This window comes from Cyprinus carpio, chromosome B20 (genome assembly GCF_018340385.1).
Source record: "Cyprinus carpio isolate SPL01 chromosome B20, ASM1834038v1, whole genome shotgun sequence".
Classification (NCBI taxonomy): Eukaryota; Metazoa; Chordata; class Actinopteri; order Cypriniformes; family Cyprinidae; genus Cyprinus; species Cyprinus carpio.
This window is the reverse complement of record NC_056616.1, coordinates 22,709,028-22,725,964: the sequence shown is the minus strand read 5'-3', so window position 1 is coordinate 22,725,964 and position 16,937 is coordinate 22,709,028. Positions and strand designations below refer to the sequence as shown.

Sequence of the window (16,937 nt, the reverse complement as noted above, 5' to 3'; positions counted from 1 at the left end):
AACCATCATCATACTGCGGATCCTTGAATTTGATTCTGCCAACCAGAAACATCAGTATTTAAGTACAAACATTTAAGTGCAATGCCTAGATATATCTAATTCCAGAGCCATTCAGATGAACGGCATCAATCTCAGAAGAACATCTCAGGGTTTCATGCTGTGTCTGACCTCTAGAGGAATCAGTAAATATCAGCAGGACAAGGCTGATGTTTCAATGCTCGACACATGAGTCCTTGAGTAGCTCATAAAGCTTAAATGACTCAGACTGATACACAAACGTATAACCCAAATGAAAATAGCAACTTAAAAGGAATATAGATCTATATACTGATCATCAGTCCTATGAATCGGACGATATTTGACCACTTTGAGACTGGCTGATAATCGGTTGATGTGAAAACCAGCTCTTACCCAACAGCATTGTTGCTGCTGATGTCTCTCAGTGTCGGGATCGGCGACTCCACTGGTCTAGAAAAGAAAAAAAGAGAAAAGAAAAAGGTGTTTCACAGGATTTGTGAGGCTTAAGTTTCAAGTGGCTCAACAGAAATCGCCCAGGTAATGACAAAACACAGAAAATATAAAAAGAAAAAACAAAACCAAGGTAAATGTATTGTCCCTTACTTATCTGGTAGAATAGGGTCTTCATCTAGATTTAATATACCTTGGATTCCATGGCAAAGTTCTGCAGGGATCTCAGTGTCCTTGAGAGAGAGGATTGGAATATTAAACCTTGGACTAAGGGATTATTGATAACGCTTTAGATTAGATTTACACACTTTATATTTCATTTTAGAAATATACAATACATATACACCATTGCAACATGCAACATTTCTAATTTTCATTCATATAAAGAACTAATGACAAAAACTGAAATAAAATAGAATTTTATGTAATTTATCTTATTTTTTTTTTGTCGTAGAGGAAGATCAGTACCTCATGAGATTCTGCAAGGTAGAGTTCCCGGATGAAATCACAAAGGGGGTGGGACTTCCCCACAAACACGACATCACTTCCTAGACTGTTCCTTCTCACTGAAAACAACCGTAGGATGGTACAGTCAGGTTACAACACTAAAGATAAACCACTTAAGCACAAACTATTTTTTTAAATGAAAAAACAGTGCAACATGACTGGCCAGTATTTCTACTTTTATACTGTTTGGCTATAAAAGAATACGCCTCACCCTCCTCTGGGGACAAATCAGGGTAGACGTCTGCTAACGCTGCTCGTAACCTCCGCTCATCGACAAACGGCAACAAAGCAACACCTGTCGAGAGGAGAAGAGCAAATCACAATGACAGAAAGCATACAGTACTCACTGCTTCTGATCTGACTGTGAAGCTCAAAGTTAAGTGCTGACCCTGCCAGGCGTACTTCTTCCCATTCAAATCAATGGCAAAGTCATCAGGGTAGAAATCAATGATTGAGGATTCCTGTTAAAGACAGATAAAAAAATATTAAGAATCTTCAAATTCATGCCATCTACATTCAGACATGTCCCTGGTCTTACTGTGCACAATTATGGAGCAGTATGTCAAAACAATACAGAAAAAATATAAAATAACTAATAACACTACAATAAAATATAAATAAAAAGATGAAAATATTTTTAGTAAAAATACAAAAATGTTAAAAATAAAGAAAATAAAAATCAAAACAAAATGCCCCCCCCCCAAAAAAAAAATCTTACAAAAAAAGTTACAAAGATAAAATATTATAAAGATGAATTAAATAAAAAAAAATATACACATATATATACACACACACACACACACATATACACACACGCACACCCTTTTTAAAAATAAAATTAATTAAAAAGTAAAATAAAGGAATAAGATTTATATTTGTAAAAAATTTAATAAAAATTGTTTTAAATACAACTTTTAGTGCATTTTGAGAAAAAAAAATGCACATTCAATGATATCTATAAATTAATTTATAACTGAAAAACATGGAATGAACAATCTGAAATAAAAATACAAATGAATACAAATGAATACAAGAGGTGCTCGGCTCCTAATAAATCTGCTGATTGAGTACTTAAAAAAAAAAAAAAAAAAAAAAATAATAATAATAAGTCATTTTTTCATGATCTAATTAAATTCTCTAAATTACAAAAATCTAATGTAGCTCTGCATTCTCCATCACTTAAAATGCATTACAGAAGCAGCAGTTAGAGGTAAATCTCTCACTCACTGGGTTCGTCATCAGAGCTCTCCATGTTTGCGGAAGGAAGTTTCCACTGGCAGCAGGAAATACACCCATAAGCTGCTCCAGAGGTTTGAACTACAAATGAGGAAATATCAGTCAACACATCAGCAATACAAGAACAATGCACTGACACACAAACACTTATGCACTATTTGTTTTGGCTCAGTGCTGCAATGCGTTTCAAATTACCGGCTTGGTCCCTTTCTCGAAATCGCTGAACATGCCCTTGATGTCTTTGAAGTCAGAGGCAAACGGAGCATAATGAAAGGGAAAATACCACTTCCAGGACGCGCAGCCCTGTGACATAAAAACAGACACTTAGAGACCGTCCGTCGTACCACACAAAAGACAGGTTAAATACATCTTCAGTAACTTCCATCAGAAACGCTCGATTTTGGAAAGACCTTCAATCCAAGTCATTCTTAAGACCTCTTCCATTAGCCGGTCACACTTACACTTTCAATGGGAGACCTTGATACACCGTCAAATTTACAGCTCAATTAACACTCTAGAGGGCATTTAGACCAGACAGTTTAAGAGAGAGCCTCAACAAAAGACACACAAACTATTAAAAGACCACAATTTCTGGATTTAGTCCATGTCTATTACCGTTAAGGTCATCAGAATTGTTAAGTAGATAGTACAGACATTTAAAATGTACAAGCCCCCAAAAAACTGATCCAAATACAAGCAGGGAAAATGCATTAAGAAAGAAAATAAAAGGACATTTGTAAATGTATGCCTGTATCTGCATTTCTTTTACTACGGTTGGGAGTTAATTATTTTCTGAAAATGAATCTTGAAATCAAGAGATTCAAGATCCAACGATTCATTTCATTTGTCACGCAAAGCTGTTCATAAAGTCCCAGTGTGGGATTTTACAATTTCTGTCAACATCATATGTAGGTAAATACTGTTTATTAATAAAAACATTTTTATTTATATAAATCAATATTGGTAATAAGTACATTTGTATAGCACCGTTTCAATGCAGCCTGACATAAAATCATGACGCTAATGCTTATAATATTAATATCTTCATGGCTTATAGTCACATTTAGCTGAGCTGGGTGATAATATAATTACATATGCATATTTTATACACACACACACACACGTCCCCCTGAACCACAAAACCAGTCTTAAGTCGCTGGGGTATATTTTTAGCAATAGACAAAAAACCTTGTATGGGTCAAAATTATCGATTTTACTTTTATGTCAAAAATCATTAGGATATTAAATAAAGATCATGTTGCATGAAGATATTTTGTAAATTTCCTACTGTAAATATCATAAATTAAGCTTTGATTAGTAATATGCATTGCTAATAATTCATTTGGACAACTTCAAAAGGCAATTTTCTCAATATTTAGATTTTTTTGCATCCTCAGATTCCAGATTTTCAAATAGTTGTATCTTGGCCAAATATTGTCTGATCCTAACAAACCATATAACCGTATAAATCTCAATTTCGAAAAATTGACACTTAAGACTGGTTTTGTGGTCCAGGGTCACATAAAGAAAATTTTGCAAGAAGATAAACACATTAATTATAATTCCACGTAACACGCACATATATATGTGTGTGTGTGTGTGTATATAAATATATTTTTTAATTGATTTAGGATTTATTGGCTCAAATTTCCAAATGACCGAGAACACATCTCTTTGGAACGGCAGTGGTGTCAACTTTCTGCTTCATTTATAGAGTCAACCAATCTATTAATTTCCTGTATTTAAATTGACATTCAGACAAGTGGCAAAAAGGTGCAAGAAATTCATGCAATAGAAATTATACTCATGACCCCTCAAATGAAAAAATAGACACCGTAATGTGGATAAATAAAAGCCATGTAGAGATCTGCCCCTGAACACACTCTGCAGTAATGCCTCCTCTTGTCTACCATTTGGCAGCGTCTGTCTGTGTGTGCGCGCGCAAATCAGCGAATATGTGGCAAAAGGGGGCAAACATGTCTCACGCAGCAGTGAGACTCCATAATGAATCTGTTCAGTGGTTCCCGTGGGACGGCTCTCGTCCGCCGAGCACATGGAGCGAGCGCAGACCGTGCATATATACACACATATATATATATATATATAGCTCTAATTACTGCGGACAAATCCCTGCACACAGACCTCTAATCAACCAGAGATCTGCTGGAGAGAAAACGGAGCTCTAATGACTGAATTTCAAGCTAAAGATCAAGACCCTGCATTAAAACTCAACTAGATAACTAACCGGCTCAAAGAGCAGCGCAAACCGGTTTGATCCTCGAGCTGGTGAACAAACAGAAGAAGCAAAGGAGATTCTTGAACATTTGATGGATCTGCTTTTAAACGAGATGCAAAGACTGTTCATTTCTGACTCGTTATTGAAAAGGAGTTCAAATAAAAGGTAAGAAATGAGTGTGATTTTGATCAAAACAAAAGCCAAAGCTCCACATCATGCGACATCACTAACTGACTGTGAATCAACCTGGTTAAGGCCCAAGGCTGGACGTTTTTTTCCCTTTTATTCACCAATGACACATTGAACTGATTTAATTCCAAATAAATGTTGTTCTTTCAAACATTTTATTTAAATAATCATGAAGATCATTGATTTCACAAAAATATTAAGAAACATGACTATTTAATGTTGATTGGAGTAATGGCTGTTAAAAAACAATGCTTTGTCAACATGAATTAAACTTACTTTTTTAATTCATTTTAAATTGCAATAACACTTCACAATATTCCTGTTTTACAGTATGTTTGATCAAATAAATGCAGCCTTGAAACAGCAACAAGTTTCATTATCTACTAGTTAGTAAAAGTTTTATATTTTGTTATATTCTCAAAGCGAGCATTTCAAATTGGCAAAATGACAAATGATTTTGAACAACTAAATTCATTGTTAGGTCATAAATTAAACTTAAATTCTATGCCATACAAATTCTATTTTTACACACGCATAAATATGTGCCTCTTACCTGCTATAATAAAGTTAAACTGTAATTTATTTTTATATAAAACCATTTTACATGCAGTGTACACTGATTATATAGACACTATGCACATTGTTTGAAGAACAGCATTTAGCATGATCACACGTTCTTAAAATAAGCTATATAAAATAAGTTAACTATGGACAAAAACAAACAAACATAGAATGACAACCAAATTACTACAACTTTAAAATGAAAACTTAAGTTTTATGAACTTAAATATTAATAAAACTATAACATTATCTCAGTGGCACTAAAACACTTAGAAAACGCAATTAATGGAAGACATCTTGAAACACACACAACTGATCTAAGGAAGCCTGTAAACAGTCGCGGAGGTGTGATTTACCTGATAGTAGTACCTGAGCACCCAGCACAGGCCCTCCACGTACGACTGCACCACTTTCTTTCGAAACTCATCGTCCGTCGCGTCCACATCAAATTTGGTTTTGTAGTAACGCTGTTTCCAGCCCTCCTCCCATAACCTGTGAAACACATTTACAACACAGTCACAGACACATACACCTCTCAGTTTGTCGTCTTCTCCATAGATGGGCCTGAATTAATTAAAACGAGACCAACCTCTCCTGTGCCAAACCCAAGCGGGTTCACTTATATGCATATGCACGCCTATGAGAATTTCCCACTTTGACGGGGTCCATTAAGAGGCGACGGGAAACTTGTTTTCCACCTTAGCACTGGTCTAGATGTTTTGACATGCTCTGGAAATTCAGCTCACATAATCAAGGATGAGCTGCATCTGTCTAGTGTAACCTCTACAGCGTCCCACATGGGACATGGAAAACCTCCATGAATACCAATTGAACCCAATCGATTTAGACCGCGTTAGAAAGCTAATCACTGAAACATTTGCTGTATTAATCACTGGCAGTACAGAGACGCATCAGTGAGAGACTCCTGCAGGATTCACACGGATATTTGTGTAGAGATGTGCAAAACATTTTTAAAATCATCTAGTTTGTAAAAAACTAAATTCAATTTTTTTTTTTTTTTTACTTTAATATAATCAATATTCGAATTTAAATGGCATAAAATCAGTTGGGGGAAAAAAGCTTTTGGCTTCTCTCCTGAAGCCACAAGAGGGCGCATCGAGCAAAATATTATGCATGTTTCTTCAAAGCATAATAAAATAACACGACTATCTTTGAAAAAAGTGCATAATGTTTAAAATGTTTATAAACCATATATAATTAATAAAGTTGCTTAATTAGAAACAAAACAGCATTGTGTATGTATGTATAGTTTAATACAAAGGACTGAAAACCAATCAAAAAAAAAAAAGAGTACTTAATTGAAAAACTTGAGATGCAGTGGAATGGGGAAAACCGGCATAAAGTCTTGAGACATGTTTTTTAAAATTTGAACTTATGTTAATTTTACATAGCTTTCTAAACATGCCGCTCTCTAATTCTAATCGAAATTCGAATTTTTTTTTGACAGCCCTAGTCTGTGGATTTCCTTATTGACTAGCGGCCTTAAGGAAGGCTGGTATAGTTAAGCTAGTTTCAGACTCACAAGACCACAATTGGAAAGGTATATGGGGCATTTGCATACGATACATCTCTTAAAAACAAAAAAAACAAAGCAGACTGCAAAAGTCTTGAGATGCATGAGTCTTGAGACTACTTCCAAGAAGATGCAATGCTCCAAAGGGGGAAAAAAAGAAAAGAAAGAAAAATAACTAAAAATAAAATTACTAAAATAAATGAAGTACATCATACCGCTTTACAACAAATTTCAGTTTGTTAATATGTATAAACAACAACAAAATACTAATGAAGTTGGTTAACTAAAGCATTTAATAAATTTCAAAAACAGAAAAACCAAGAGCAAAGTAACAATACCAATCTCGAGACGCATGCTATTTTGCTCTGAAGAATAAAACAAACGAGAATTTTTTTTTTAATAATACTTTACAATAAGTTTCTGTTTGTTAACATGAATTAACAAAAAAAATTATGTTGATAATTTAAAGCATTTATTAAATTAAAAAGTGCAACTAAAGACAATGCTAAGGTCTCGAGATGCATGCTAGAAATTTGGACTATTTCTAATTTGATTCAATGCTCTATGGTGCAAACAATGACAACATTTATATAACAAATAAAGACATAAGATATCAATTATTCTTTACGATGGTTCAATTTGTCAACATTAACTTCATTTAACAATAAAAAGATTCTACAGCATTGATTAAGCTTCATTAAATGGGGATTTAAAAATGTAACAATATTTTATGGAACTGGGCTAATGTGAACTAACAAGGAACGGTAGTACTTTATAAAATTAATATTAAGGTTAACAAAGATGAATAAATACTGTAACAAATGAATTACTCATTGTAAGTAAAATTTTAGAAGATGCATTAAATCAATGAGACCTTATTAATTTATAAAAAGAGTTTCCAAAAAGTTATTTTGTTTAGTCAGCTACTGTACAACTACTCCGCACTGTGGCCCATTTCTAGTGTTTTGTTGTTATTACCTGACATTATCTTCTGGTTCCGGTTCGCTGTCACTGTCCTCAGCTTTACGTTTCACACCACGATTATCCATGTCATTACTGGCTCCAGCAGGACTCTGACAGGAAGCACAGAAACACTGTTATACACTTAAAATTAATGAGTCATACTCTGAGGTCACAGACACTGTCAAAGCATAAACCCGTTAAATTTTTTAAAATATATTTTACAAAGAGCAGGAGCAAGAGAAAAAGATACATGCCTTCCCATTTCTCATCATGGCTCTCAAGGACTGAGCTGCATCCTGAAAAGTACAGAAAAAGCTGACTTGACCAAATGTTCAACCAAGGTGACAAAACAAGCATGAAACTCAGGACGAATACAAAAGCTTCTATGCAGTACAGCAGTCAAGTTCTTCCAGTAATGATCCCATTTATGTTCTCCACAAAGAACGTGATTAACAATAATGTAGGATTCTTTTACTGCAAAAATACGAAAAAAGCTCTGAGAGGTTGATTAAACAATGACATGAGGCTGTAGAAACCACAAGTTGGTTTAATTATGTTCAATGGAATTTAATGTAAAAGAGCTCAGAAGAATCAATTCTATTTATCAGTCAAGAGGTCTTTAAAAACCTTTTAAATGTTTGTGAAAAGTCTCTTTGGCTCACCAAGGCTACATTTGATCAAAATACAGTATTTTTTTGAGAAATATTACTATGATTTATTGCAAAAACTTTTTTTTTATTTGAATATATCTTATAATGAACTTCTGCAATGCAAAGTTGAATTTTCAGCATCATTACTCCAGACTTTAATGTCACATTATCTTCAGAAATCATTCTAATATGCTGATTTGCTGCTCAAGATACATTTCTGTGTGTTAGCAACGCTGAAAACAGTTGTGCTGCTTCATATTTTTGTGGAAACCATAATTTGATAAAAAAAAAAAATAATAATTTAGCACTCGTGTTGATTTACTGTGGTTCCTATTTACAAAGACAGCGAAGGCAGACCTGATTGCGCTGATTTCCCTGCATCCTCATTTCATATGCAGATTGTCTGGCGTTCTGCACTGCTATGGGTCTGTCTCTGCCCCCCAGAGCCTGAGGGGCAAACTGGCCACCAGGAACAAATGATGGACCCTGGTGTGCCTGCGAAGAGAGCAATTTACACGTGTTCATGCTTTAGATACTTCTGTAGATTTTAGATTTACCACAGTGAAAGAAACATTTGTTATATTGGTTCATATGTTAAAATTTGATTCACAAATCTTTGTGCAAAAAAGTTACTCAGCTCAATTATCCAGTTCTACTAATTCACCGGCATATAAATTTGTGTTATTTGCATGATATAAAAGCACATTCATTGTGAGTGAATGCATGATTTTGCAGGACCAAGATACAAACCATTCAGCCACTGTCAGCTAAATGAAACGACCTTGTGAACGAACTCAACTCATCATCTCTCAAAAGAACCGTGGATGTATGCGTTAACATTTCAAAAGGAATTATTGTAAAACCTCTTCACATTTAATTGCTTCCAAAAACACATTTTCACTCACTTTCATTCGTTTTTTCTTTTCCTTCATTCTCCGTTTAAAACTCTCCTGCAAGAAATAAAAGGCCACGATGAGCCCAATGAAGTACACATTTCTGTATCATAATCATCGGCGTGAAGAGTCAGAGGTCACAAGCCCTCCGCTGCGCCGTGTTGACAGCAAACAACATCTACTGTGTGGTCTCACATCGTCGTCTTTGCGCTTTTTGAAGATGTTGTCCTCTGCCACCCCTACGGCTTGCATAATAAGCTCAACACGCTCGAGATTGACAAAGCCGTTTTCTGTTAAGTAGCCCTAGAGAGAGAGAAAAAGAGAGCTTATTTATACATTTCTCTCTTCAATCAATTCCATATGGTTAAATCAAGTCACGTCATTGAATATAATACATTAAAAAAACATTTTATGTCAACTTCAAGCATAGAATACATGGGATAAATAGACACTGAAATATTCACCCCGGTCTTATGCACAACATCTTTGTAGATGCCAACCAGACGATCGATGGCGCCCTCTCTGTTCGAAGACAAATGAGAGTCAGAACTCACAGTGGAGCACACTGAAACCACAAACTAAATAAAGCAGCTTCTGTAAGTGTACCTGATCTCAAGAGATGGTAAGTGGGGCAAGAAGTCATTTCCCACAAAGAAACACATGAACACCCAGTCGTCGACACTCCGCTCGAAGTTGAACGGGAAGGGCAGGCTGGCCATTGTTAACTCCCTCTCCAGATACTAAAACAAATAAAAATTTTGATAAATATATTATGTTTGCTAGCAATATGGTTTTCCAAACATTTTAGAACACATTTACATTTTCCAGGTTTTGTGGCAGCAAATTTTGCACATGCAAACATCACATTTTCCTTACAAAATATAACAAAGTAGTTTAAACTAACAATTATCTGACACATTTAAACTATGATGCATAAAAAAATAAAAACTTTCAAATTTGCTGAAAAATTTGAAAACAGGCAATTCAAGATAAAGATGTGTTTGTTTCTTCATGGGAACAGATTTGGAGAAATGTAGCATCACATCACTTGCTCAGCAATGAATGCTCTGCAGTGAATGGGTGCCGTCAGAATGAGAGTCTGATAAAACATCACAATAATCCACAAGTAACCCACATTCACTGCAGAGGATCCTTTGGGGAGCAAGAAATTTCATGCTAAATTTCTCATCTTTATCTTGGATGGCCTCAAGCGGAGTACATTTTCAGCAATTTTTCCATTTCTGAGAGAACCATTTCTTTAAAGTGGTGCAAACAAACCTCTCGTAACACAATCAGTCGGATGAATATGAACTCCTGTTCTGATACTGGAACTGTGTCTGCAAATTCATCATGCTGAGAGAGAACACACAATATAAGTTCATACATAGAGTTGATGTGAAGCTCTGGGTTGATGGATGGAGAGGATTACCTCGCCCTGTTTTTCTCGGGCCAGCCCCTGACAATCTTTGATCTCATGGCCCATCTGACCACACAGGGCGCAGGGTCTGGGTTTGTTGGGTTTAAACTCTTCTCTTATAATGGTAAAGTTTGGTTCATGTGTCGCCAAACCCAACATAATCAAATCAGCTGAAAAAACAAAACAAAAACAGAAATAGAATGAAACCCGTAATTATAAAGTTCACTGAACTGAACTCTTTCTTTTTAAAATGGCCAGTTCATAATACTTTTCAGCCAGCAAAGTTTTAGAGAACGGTCACTCTAGAAGGTACAAAAAGATAAAACGTTTATATTACATAAACATGCAGCTAATGTTCTTCATAAATGTAAATAACGGAAGCTTTCAGTCAGCTTGATATTTTGAAGTATCTCCTCTCCAGACTAATCAAATGCAACATGTTTCCTCATTCATCCACTTAGTGCATTAATACTACAGGAATAATGTTGTGCATCAGATCCCCTTATACATACTAATAAAACCAGACAGATTTAATTATTTTATTTGTTATGTTGTGCAGCTTAAAGTCATCATGAAACTTAAGTTGTGCCAAATTTACTCCAGAATATTCAGACATATCTTCAAGTGAAACAAGTAAGAAAAGTTGAATAGGGCTTTTAATTATTTGTTCACTGGACTGTGAAACAATCTGAATGTGATTGGATTATTAGCAGTGCAAATTTACATACGTCAGACATCAAGTGAACATATTACAGGAAAAGCAAGTGAAGAAATTAGTCAAATGCAAAATTATAAACAAAAATAATGCTCCAATAAATTTAGATTCATAAAGAAGTCTAGTAACACCCTGTAAGAAAATATGTAGGGTCAAATTTTGATTTCCTGTTTACACTTTCAGAGTTCTGCCAATTTCAACATTTTAAAACTTTAAAAAGGTAAAACACTTTACCATCAGCTCCACAGAGACAGTGATGTGTGTTTGGGTCGTGATTTGGCTGAGCTGGAAAAGAAAATGACCCAAATGAGACATTAGACCAACGAAAATCTTTGCTAGTCACATTTATTAGTACACATTATTAGTCTTCTGCATTATTAGAAAATGTTTGAAGTTGCTCATTCAACACTTCAGAAAAGGAAACAGCTTCAATTAATAAATCACAACAAATCAAATCAATATTGCAAAAGACTTTGACAATAAGACCATAACCCGGATTCTCAGCTCTACCTCTCTGTCTTCTGATGAAATCCATAATTTTATGCTCTCCTTCTCCAGGAACACTGGCATCTGACAAGAATACCTGCAGGACAAAGTATTTATTGATTACATCCCACAGCAGAACAAAATCTCCAAATGTTACAGTTGATTTGAGGAGTCGTATGACCTACTGTGATATTGTGCCATCCAGGGTCATTGGTCAGTCTGTCCGCGATGTAATATCGCAAACATTTGGCCAAATTATCCATAAATTCAGTCCCCTAAACACAAAAACTACTCATTACATCTTGACAAAAACACAGACTAAGATTTCCTGTGGTCCTTAAATTATGAACAAGGAAACAGAGTGGAGAAAACATAGATGATGTTTGGCCTGAACATAATCAGAAGATGCATAACTTCATCATAAACCACCCAAAATTTCTGAACACTTACAGGGGTGATACAGTTACTGTCAAAGCGTTCTTTTATTTCCTCGGGTGGCAGGTAACCACCTAAAAAGAGAAACATCTATCAAGCTGGGAAACCAGAACATGTGTACAAACACCAAATCAAGAGTCAGTGCACATTTAGTGTTTATATACAACTTAAACATGAACAGATGTGCTGGTTCAAGAGGAGCATCTCTCACCTCTCTGAATAACTTCTTCCCTCATTTTATTTTTCTCCTCGACAAGCTCCACTCCTTCTTTAGATGCCCGGAAGCGTCTTGAGCGCTGCTGGTTCATTTTGGCACGAGGAGCCTAAAAACAATTCAAGAACACAGATGGGGAACACAAGAAATGGTTTCTGAAACTGTCAGCTGAATGAATGTACTGATATTTTATTTCAAGTGTATTAGAGAGATTATCGATGCTCATTTTATTTACTCGAGTCCTCAACTTATCAATCAGGCTAGCTTTAGTTTTGGAAATCTGAGTTCGAACAAATTGGTAAACTATGTACTAATATTTTGCATCGATCTCATTAGCTTTGCTTAGTCATGCCAGCTTTGATGTTTTCTATAATCTTTCAGCAAACTTTTAAGAACTCAATTTGGAGTTATGGAGGCATATAATAACCATATTATTTCCAGCTAGTTAAGAGAAACTTAACATTTAATAAAAAGACATAAATATCAGTTTTCTAGCACTTAAAATGGAACTACAATTTCACCAGAGTTTGTAATAATTTCCAGTGGCTAACTCCTGAATTTAAGTGCATTATTAAATGAAATATCCAATTTAGTGACCCAGAAATGACTATTTTCTGTACAGAGATTGAAAGCACAACGTGCATGCAGTGTCAAACAGGCCTAACAGAGATGTTATAAAGGACAATACATACCACACCATCAATTGCCATGTACAGAACCCGTCTCGGTCGAACGATGTTAAAGAGACGGTCAATATATTCAAAAATGGCAACCATCATTTCATCTTCATTTTTAGGTGCTGGCCTGCAAAGAGTTCAAATAATGTTGTAATAAAGTCACTTAGAAACATACTGAATAAATACATTCATGAGAAAATCTCACTTGTCCTCTGGATGTGTGCACGGGTGAATAATTCCATTCATGTCTAGATACAGGTTGTCAAACTCCACTTCATTTGGATTGGGTTTGCTGGTGTCAACTGGGATTTTAATGCCATTGTACTCCTTGGCCTGAGAAGAAATTAAGATTATTTACATATTTATGACCCTGGAACACAAAACCTTAGTCTTAAAGGGTTAGTTCACCCAAAAATTTAAATTATGAAAGTGAAAGTGACAGTGAAAGTGAAAAAAGACCTCATTAAAGACCTCCGTTCATCTTCGGAACACAGTTTAAGATATTTTAGATTTAGTCCGAGAGCTTTCTGTTCCTCCATTGAAAATGTATGTACGGTATACTGTCCACGTCCAGAAAGGTAATAAAAACATCATCAAAGTAGTCCATGTGACATCAGAGGGTCCGTTAGAATTTGTTGAAGCATCGAAAATACATTTTGGTCCAAAAATAACAAAAATTACGACTACTCAGCATTGTCTTCTCTTCCGGGTCCATGTTATCTTTGTTATTGGGCGCACCAGAAAACATGTCAGCAGTGTCATATGTCAGCAGCGTCGTGAACGCACTCACAACAGACCCGGAAGAGAAGACAATGCTGAATAAAGTCATCATTTTTGTTATTTTTGGACCAAAATGTTTTTTCGATGCTTCAGCAAATTCTAACGGACCCTCTGATGTCACATGGACTACTTTGAAGACGTTTTTATTACCTTTTTGGACAATGACAGTATACCGTACATACATTCTCAATGGAGGGACAGAAAGCTCTCGGACTAAATCTAAAATATCTTAAACTGTGTTCCGAAGATGAAAGGAGGTCTTACGGGTTTGGAACGACATGAGGGTGAGTCATTAATGACATCATTTTCATTTTTGGGTGAACTAACCCTTTAAGTAGCACGGGTATATTTGTAGCAATAGACAAAAATACATTGTATGGGTCAAAATGAGAGATTTTTCTTTTATGCCAAAAATCATTAGGATATTAAGTAAAGATTATGTTCCATACCGATATTTTATAAATTTCCTACCGTAAATATATTAAAACTTAATTTTTGATTAGTAATATGCATTTCTAAGAACTTCACTTGGACAGTTTTAAAGGCAATTTTCTCAATATTTTTATTTTTTTTGCACTCCCAGATTTTCAAATAGTTGTATCTCTGCCACATATTGTCCTCCTAACAAACCATACATCAATTGAAAGCTTATTTATTGTATAAAAGCATAAATCTTTCTCTTTTTTTTTTTTAATTAACCCTTGACAGGTTTTGTGGTCCTGCCAGGGCCACATATAAAGATATTAAAACCTAAATGACATACGTATGGACAACACAATCCCAAAAACTAATAACCTGTCAAACTACTTCAATTACAATCCATTATAGCCGCGTTCTGAAGCGAAATGTTACTGATTAGGTACTTAACCACATGTCCTCGTTAAGATTGGCTGAAAATTTGCATAATTATCTGTGATTGGTTGGTTGTTCGAGCGGTCTCACGCATGTAGGTACCCTAAAAATGCGGTCTAGGTAATACCCTTCAAAGGTGTTTGGGACACAACCATACATTAGCATCTCTAATTTAACCAGAGTAAACGTGCATTAAACCAAAACATCGACTGCAGTTAAAACCACGTGAACTGTAACACACACACACACACACACACACACACCACCTGTAATAAACAGTAAAATCATAACTGAGAGCCAGAACCGTAAAACTCATTTGATTACAACCAACATGTGCATAACTAAATTATTCATTACGCAAATAATTAAACAGTCGATGAGATGCTAGTGTGTCTCACCTTCTCCTCAAGACAGTGCACTATTATTGACGGATACTTCCGACTCAACCAGCGGAAAAACGCGGGGACTCCCATCTCCCATAAAATACAGCACTTCTGAACGAAAGAGCAACTTTAAAAACGATTAAAAACAGCGGAACACGCAGAAGGATGCAAACGGCTAACAAACGCAACGCACGCAGCTTATTTATCCCAGAGTGACTTCCGGGTCATCAGGAAGTGACGCTCAACGCGCCCTGCGCTGGCTAAAAAGCGAACTGCGCATGAAATCAGCTGTACTTTCTGTGAAGAGCTAAACGAAACACTGGTGCATTTATTTTGGTCTTGCCCACATACCAAGAAAATTTGGAGCAAAGTGTCTCAATTCATTGTTGTCCATATTTCCCCTCAATTTGCATTGCGGTGGGAAAATGTTTTGTTTGGTTTCACTCAACATGACAAAAGTTTATGTTCAGAGTATTATGTGATAAATTTATTTATTATTTTAACCAAATTTTATTTGCACATGTCAAAATTCTTAAAAAAAAAAAACAAGCTTTCTGGAGCTTGCTGCTAATATTAAGCACTATGTTCTCTCAATATCTGAGTGTACAAACAAAAAAGCTGTTAGATCATATGACCTCTGTAAGATTTACAAGATATTTATTAATTTTTTTTTCCTTCTTTTGCCTTTGTTTTCGTTATACTTTGTTTTTGATAACCCTTTGACCTCCCTGGCTTGTTTGTAATTTGTCCATAGACTTTATTAATGTACAGAAGATGTTGTTTTCCTGCTGTATGTCCTATTTTTGAATATATATATATATATATATATATATAAAACAACAACAACAACAACAACAAAAGTGAATTGCACCTCCAACTCAATTGCTACAAACATCAATAATGGTTTGAAAAATAATAATTAAAAATAGAAAAATAATTATAAGACAATGAAAATTTTGACTTCATATTTCTTCTTAATCATATTATTATAAATTATGATCAGCCTATTATGAATAGTCTACTAGCTCTGGATGTTTTCTGATGTTTTAAATATTACACAAGGCCTATAGCAAGATTCAAACTAGATTTTTTTTAAATTTATTTTTAAATTAAACTTCAAACAAATGTTACAAAAATTACAGTTTAAACTTAACGTTGTCCTTAAGCACATTTTGCAAAAGATAAAAATTAAAAGCAAAAATAATATTAAGACTTGTTATAAAAGCTACTAGAGTGATTTTAAGTGTTTAACATTTTAACAATAATATAACCAGAATTTTGTATCAGTGAATACAGGTTTATGTGTTTTAAATAGATTTCTTTCACTACACAGTGGCAGATTTCTGTAGCTCCTTTCCAATGCAAATGAGCATCATATGACAGTCTATGGAGACTTGAAGTATTCAGCTGATTTCAGTGAAGAGCTTTTTGATCTTTGGTGATGCAAATTCAGTAGTTTGTCCTTATCTTCATTTGCTCTTGAGTCTTCATGTTACGTCCATGAACCCAGCGGCTCATTCACTGATGAAGCCTCTTGTCCAACAAACACACACACACACACACACACACACACACACACACACACACACACACACACACACACACACACACACACACACACACACACACACACACACACACACACACAGACACACACACAAACATTTATGCAGTTGTGGCTGAAATCACATACACAAAGAACGAATCCGATACACTTAAAAAGAACTATAATACAAGCAGA

General features: G+C 35.1%; 1 protein-coding gene across 1 annotated transcript in view; it reads right to left on the bottom strand.

Annotated features, from left to right (window-relative positions):
• The window catches only part of xrn2 (5'-3' exoribonuclease 2), a 25,949-nt gene extending 10,519 nt beyond the window's left edge, over nucleotides 1-15,430 (bottom strand). The window contains exons 1-26 of the mRNA XM_042746098.1: nucleotides 15,212-15,430; nucleotides 13,387-13,514; nucleotides 13,197-13,308; nucleotides 12,502-12,613; nucleotides 12,306-12,364; nucleotides 12,041-12,130; nucleotides 11,880-11,952; nucleotides 11,604-11,654; nucleotides 10,667-10,824; nucleotides 10,516-10,590; nucleotides 9,844-9,977; nucleotides 9,702-9,759; nucleotides 9,433-9,540; nucleotides 9,250-9,294; nucleotides 8,702-8,839; nucleotides 7,949-7,990; nucleotides 7,710-7,804; nucleotides 5,554-5,689; nucleotides 2,407-2,514; nucleotides 2,203-2,292; nucleotides 1,364-1,436; nucleotides 1,187-1,270; nucleotides 937-1,034; nucleotides 622-701; nucleotides 412-468; nucleotides 1-35 (exon numbers count right to left, since the gene is read on the bottom strand). The exon at nucleotides 1-35 is cut by the window's left edge and continues 34 nt beyond it. Of these exons, the coding sequence (XP_042602032.1) occupies nucleotides 1-35; nucleotides 412-468; nucleotides 622-701; nucleotides 937-1,034; nucleotides 1,187-1,270; nucleotides 1,364-1,436; nucleotides 2,203-2,292; nucleotides 2,407-2,514; nucleotides 5,554-5,689; nucleotides 7,710-7,804; nucleotides 7,949-7,990; nucleotides 8,702-8,839; nucleotides 9,250-9,294; nucleotides 9,433-9,540; nucleotides 9,702-9,759; nucleotides 9,844-9,977; nucleotides 10,516-10,590; nucleotides 10,667-10,824; nucleotides 11,604-11,654; nucleotides 11,880-11,952; nucleotides 12,041-12,130; nucleotides 12,306-12,364; nucleotides 12,502-12,613; nucleotides 13,197-13,308; nucleotides 13,387-13,514; nucleotides 15,212-15,286 (2,314 nt within the window). The 5' untranslated portion in view covers nucleotides 15,287-15,430. The remainder of the gene's footprint in view (nucleotides 36-411; nucleotides 469-621; nucleotides 702-936; nucleotides 1,035-1,186; nucleotides 1,271-1,363; nucleotides 1,437-2,202; nucleotides 2,293-2,406; nucleotides 2,515-5,553; nucleotides 5,690-7,709; nucleotides 7,805-7,948; nucleotides 7,991-8,701; nucleotides 8,840-9,249; nucleotides 9,295-9,432; nucleotides 9,541-9,701; nucleotides 9,760-9,843; nucleotides 9,978-10,515; nucleotides 10,591-10,666; nucleotides 10,825-11,603; nucleotides 11,655-11,879; nucleotides 11,953-12,040; nucleotides 12,131-12,305; nucleotides 12,365-12,501; nucleotides 12,614-13,196; nucleotides 13,309-13,386; nucleotides 13,515-15,211) is intronic.
• Between the last annotated feature and the right edge of the window lie 1,507 nt (nucleotides 15,431-16,937).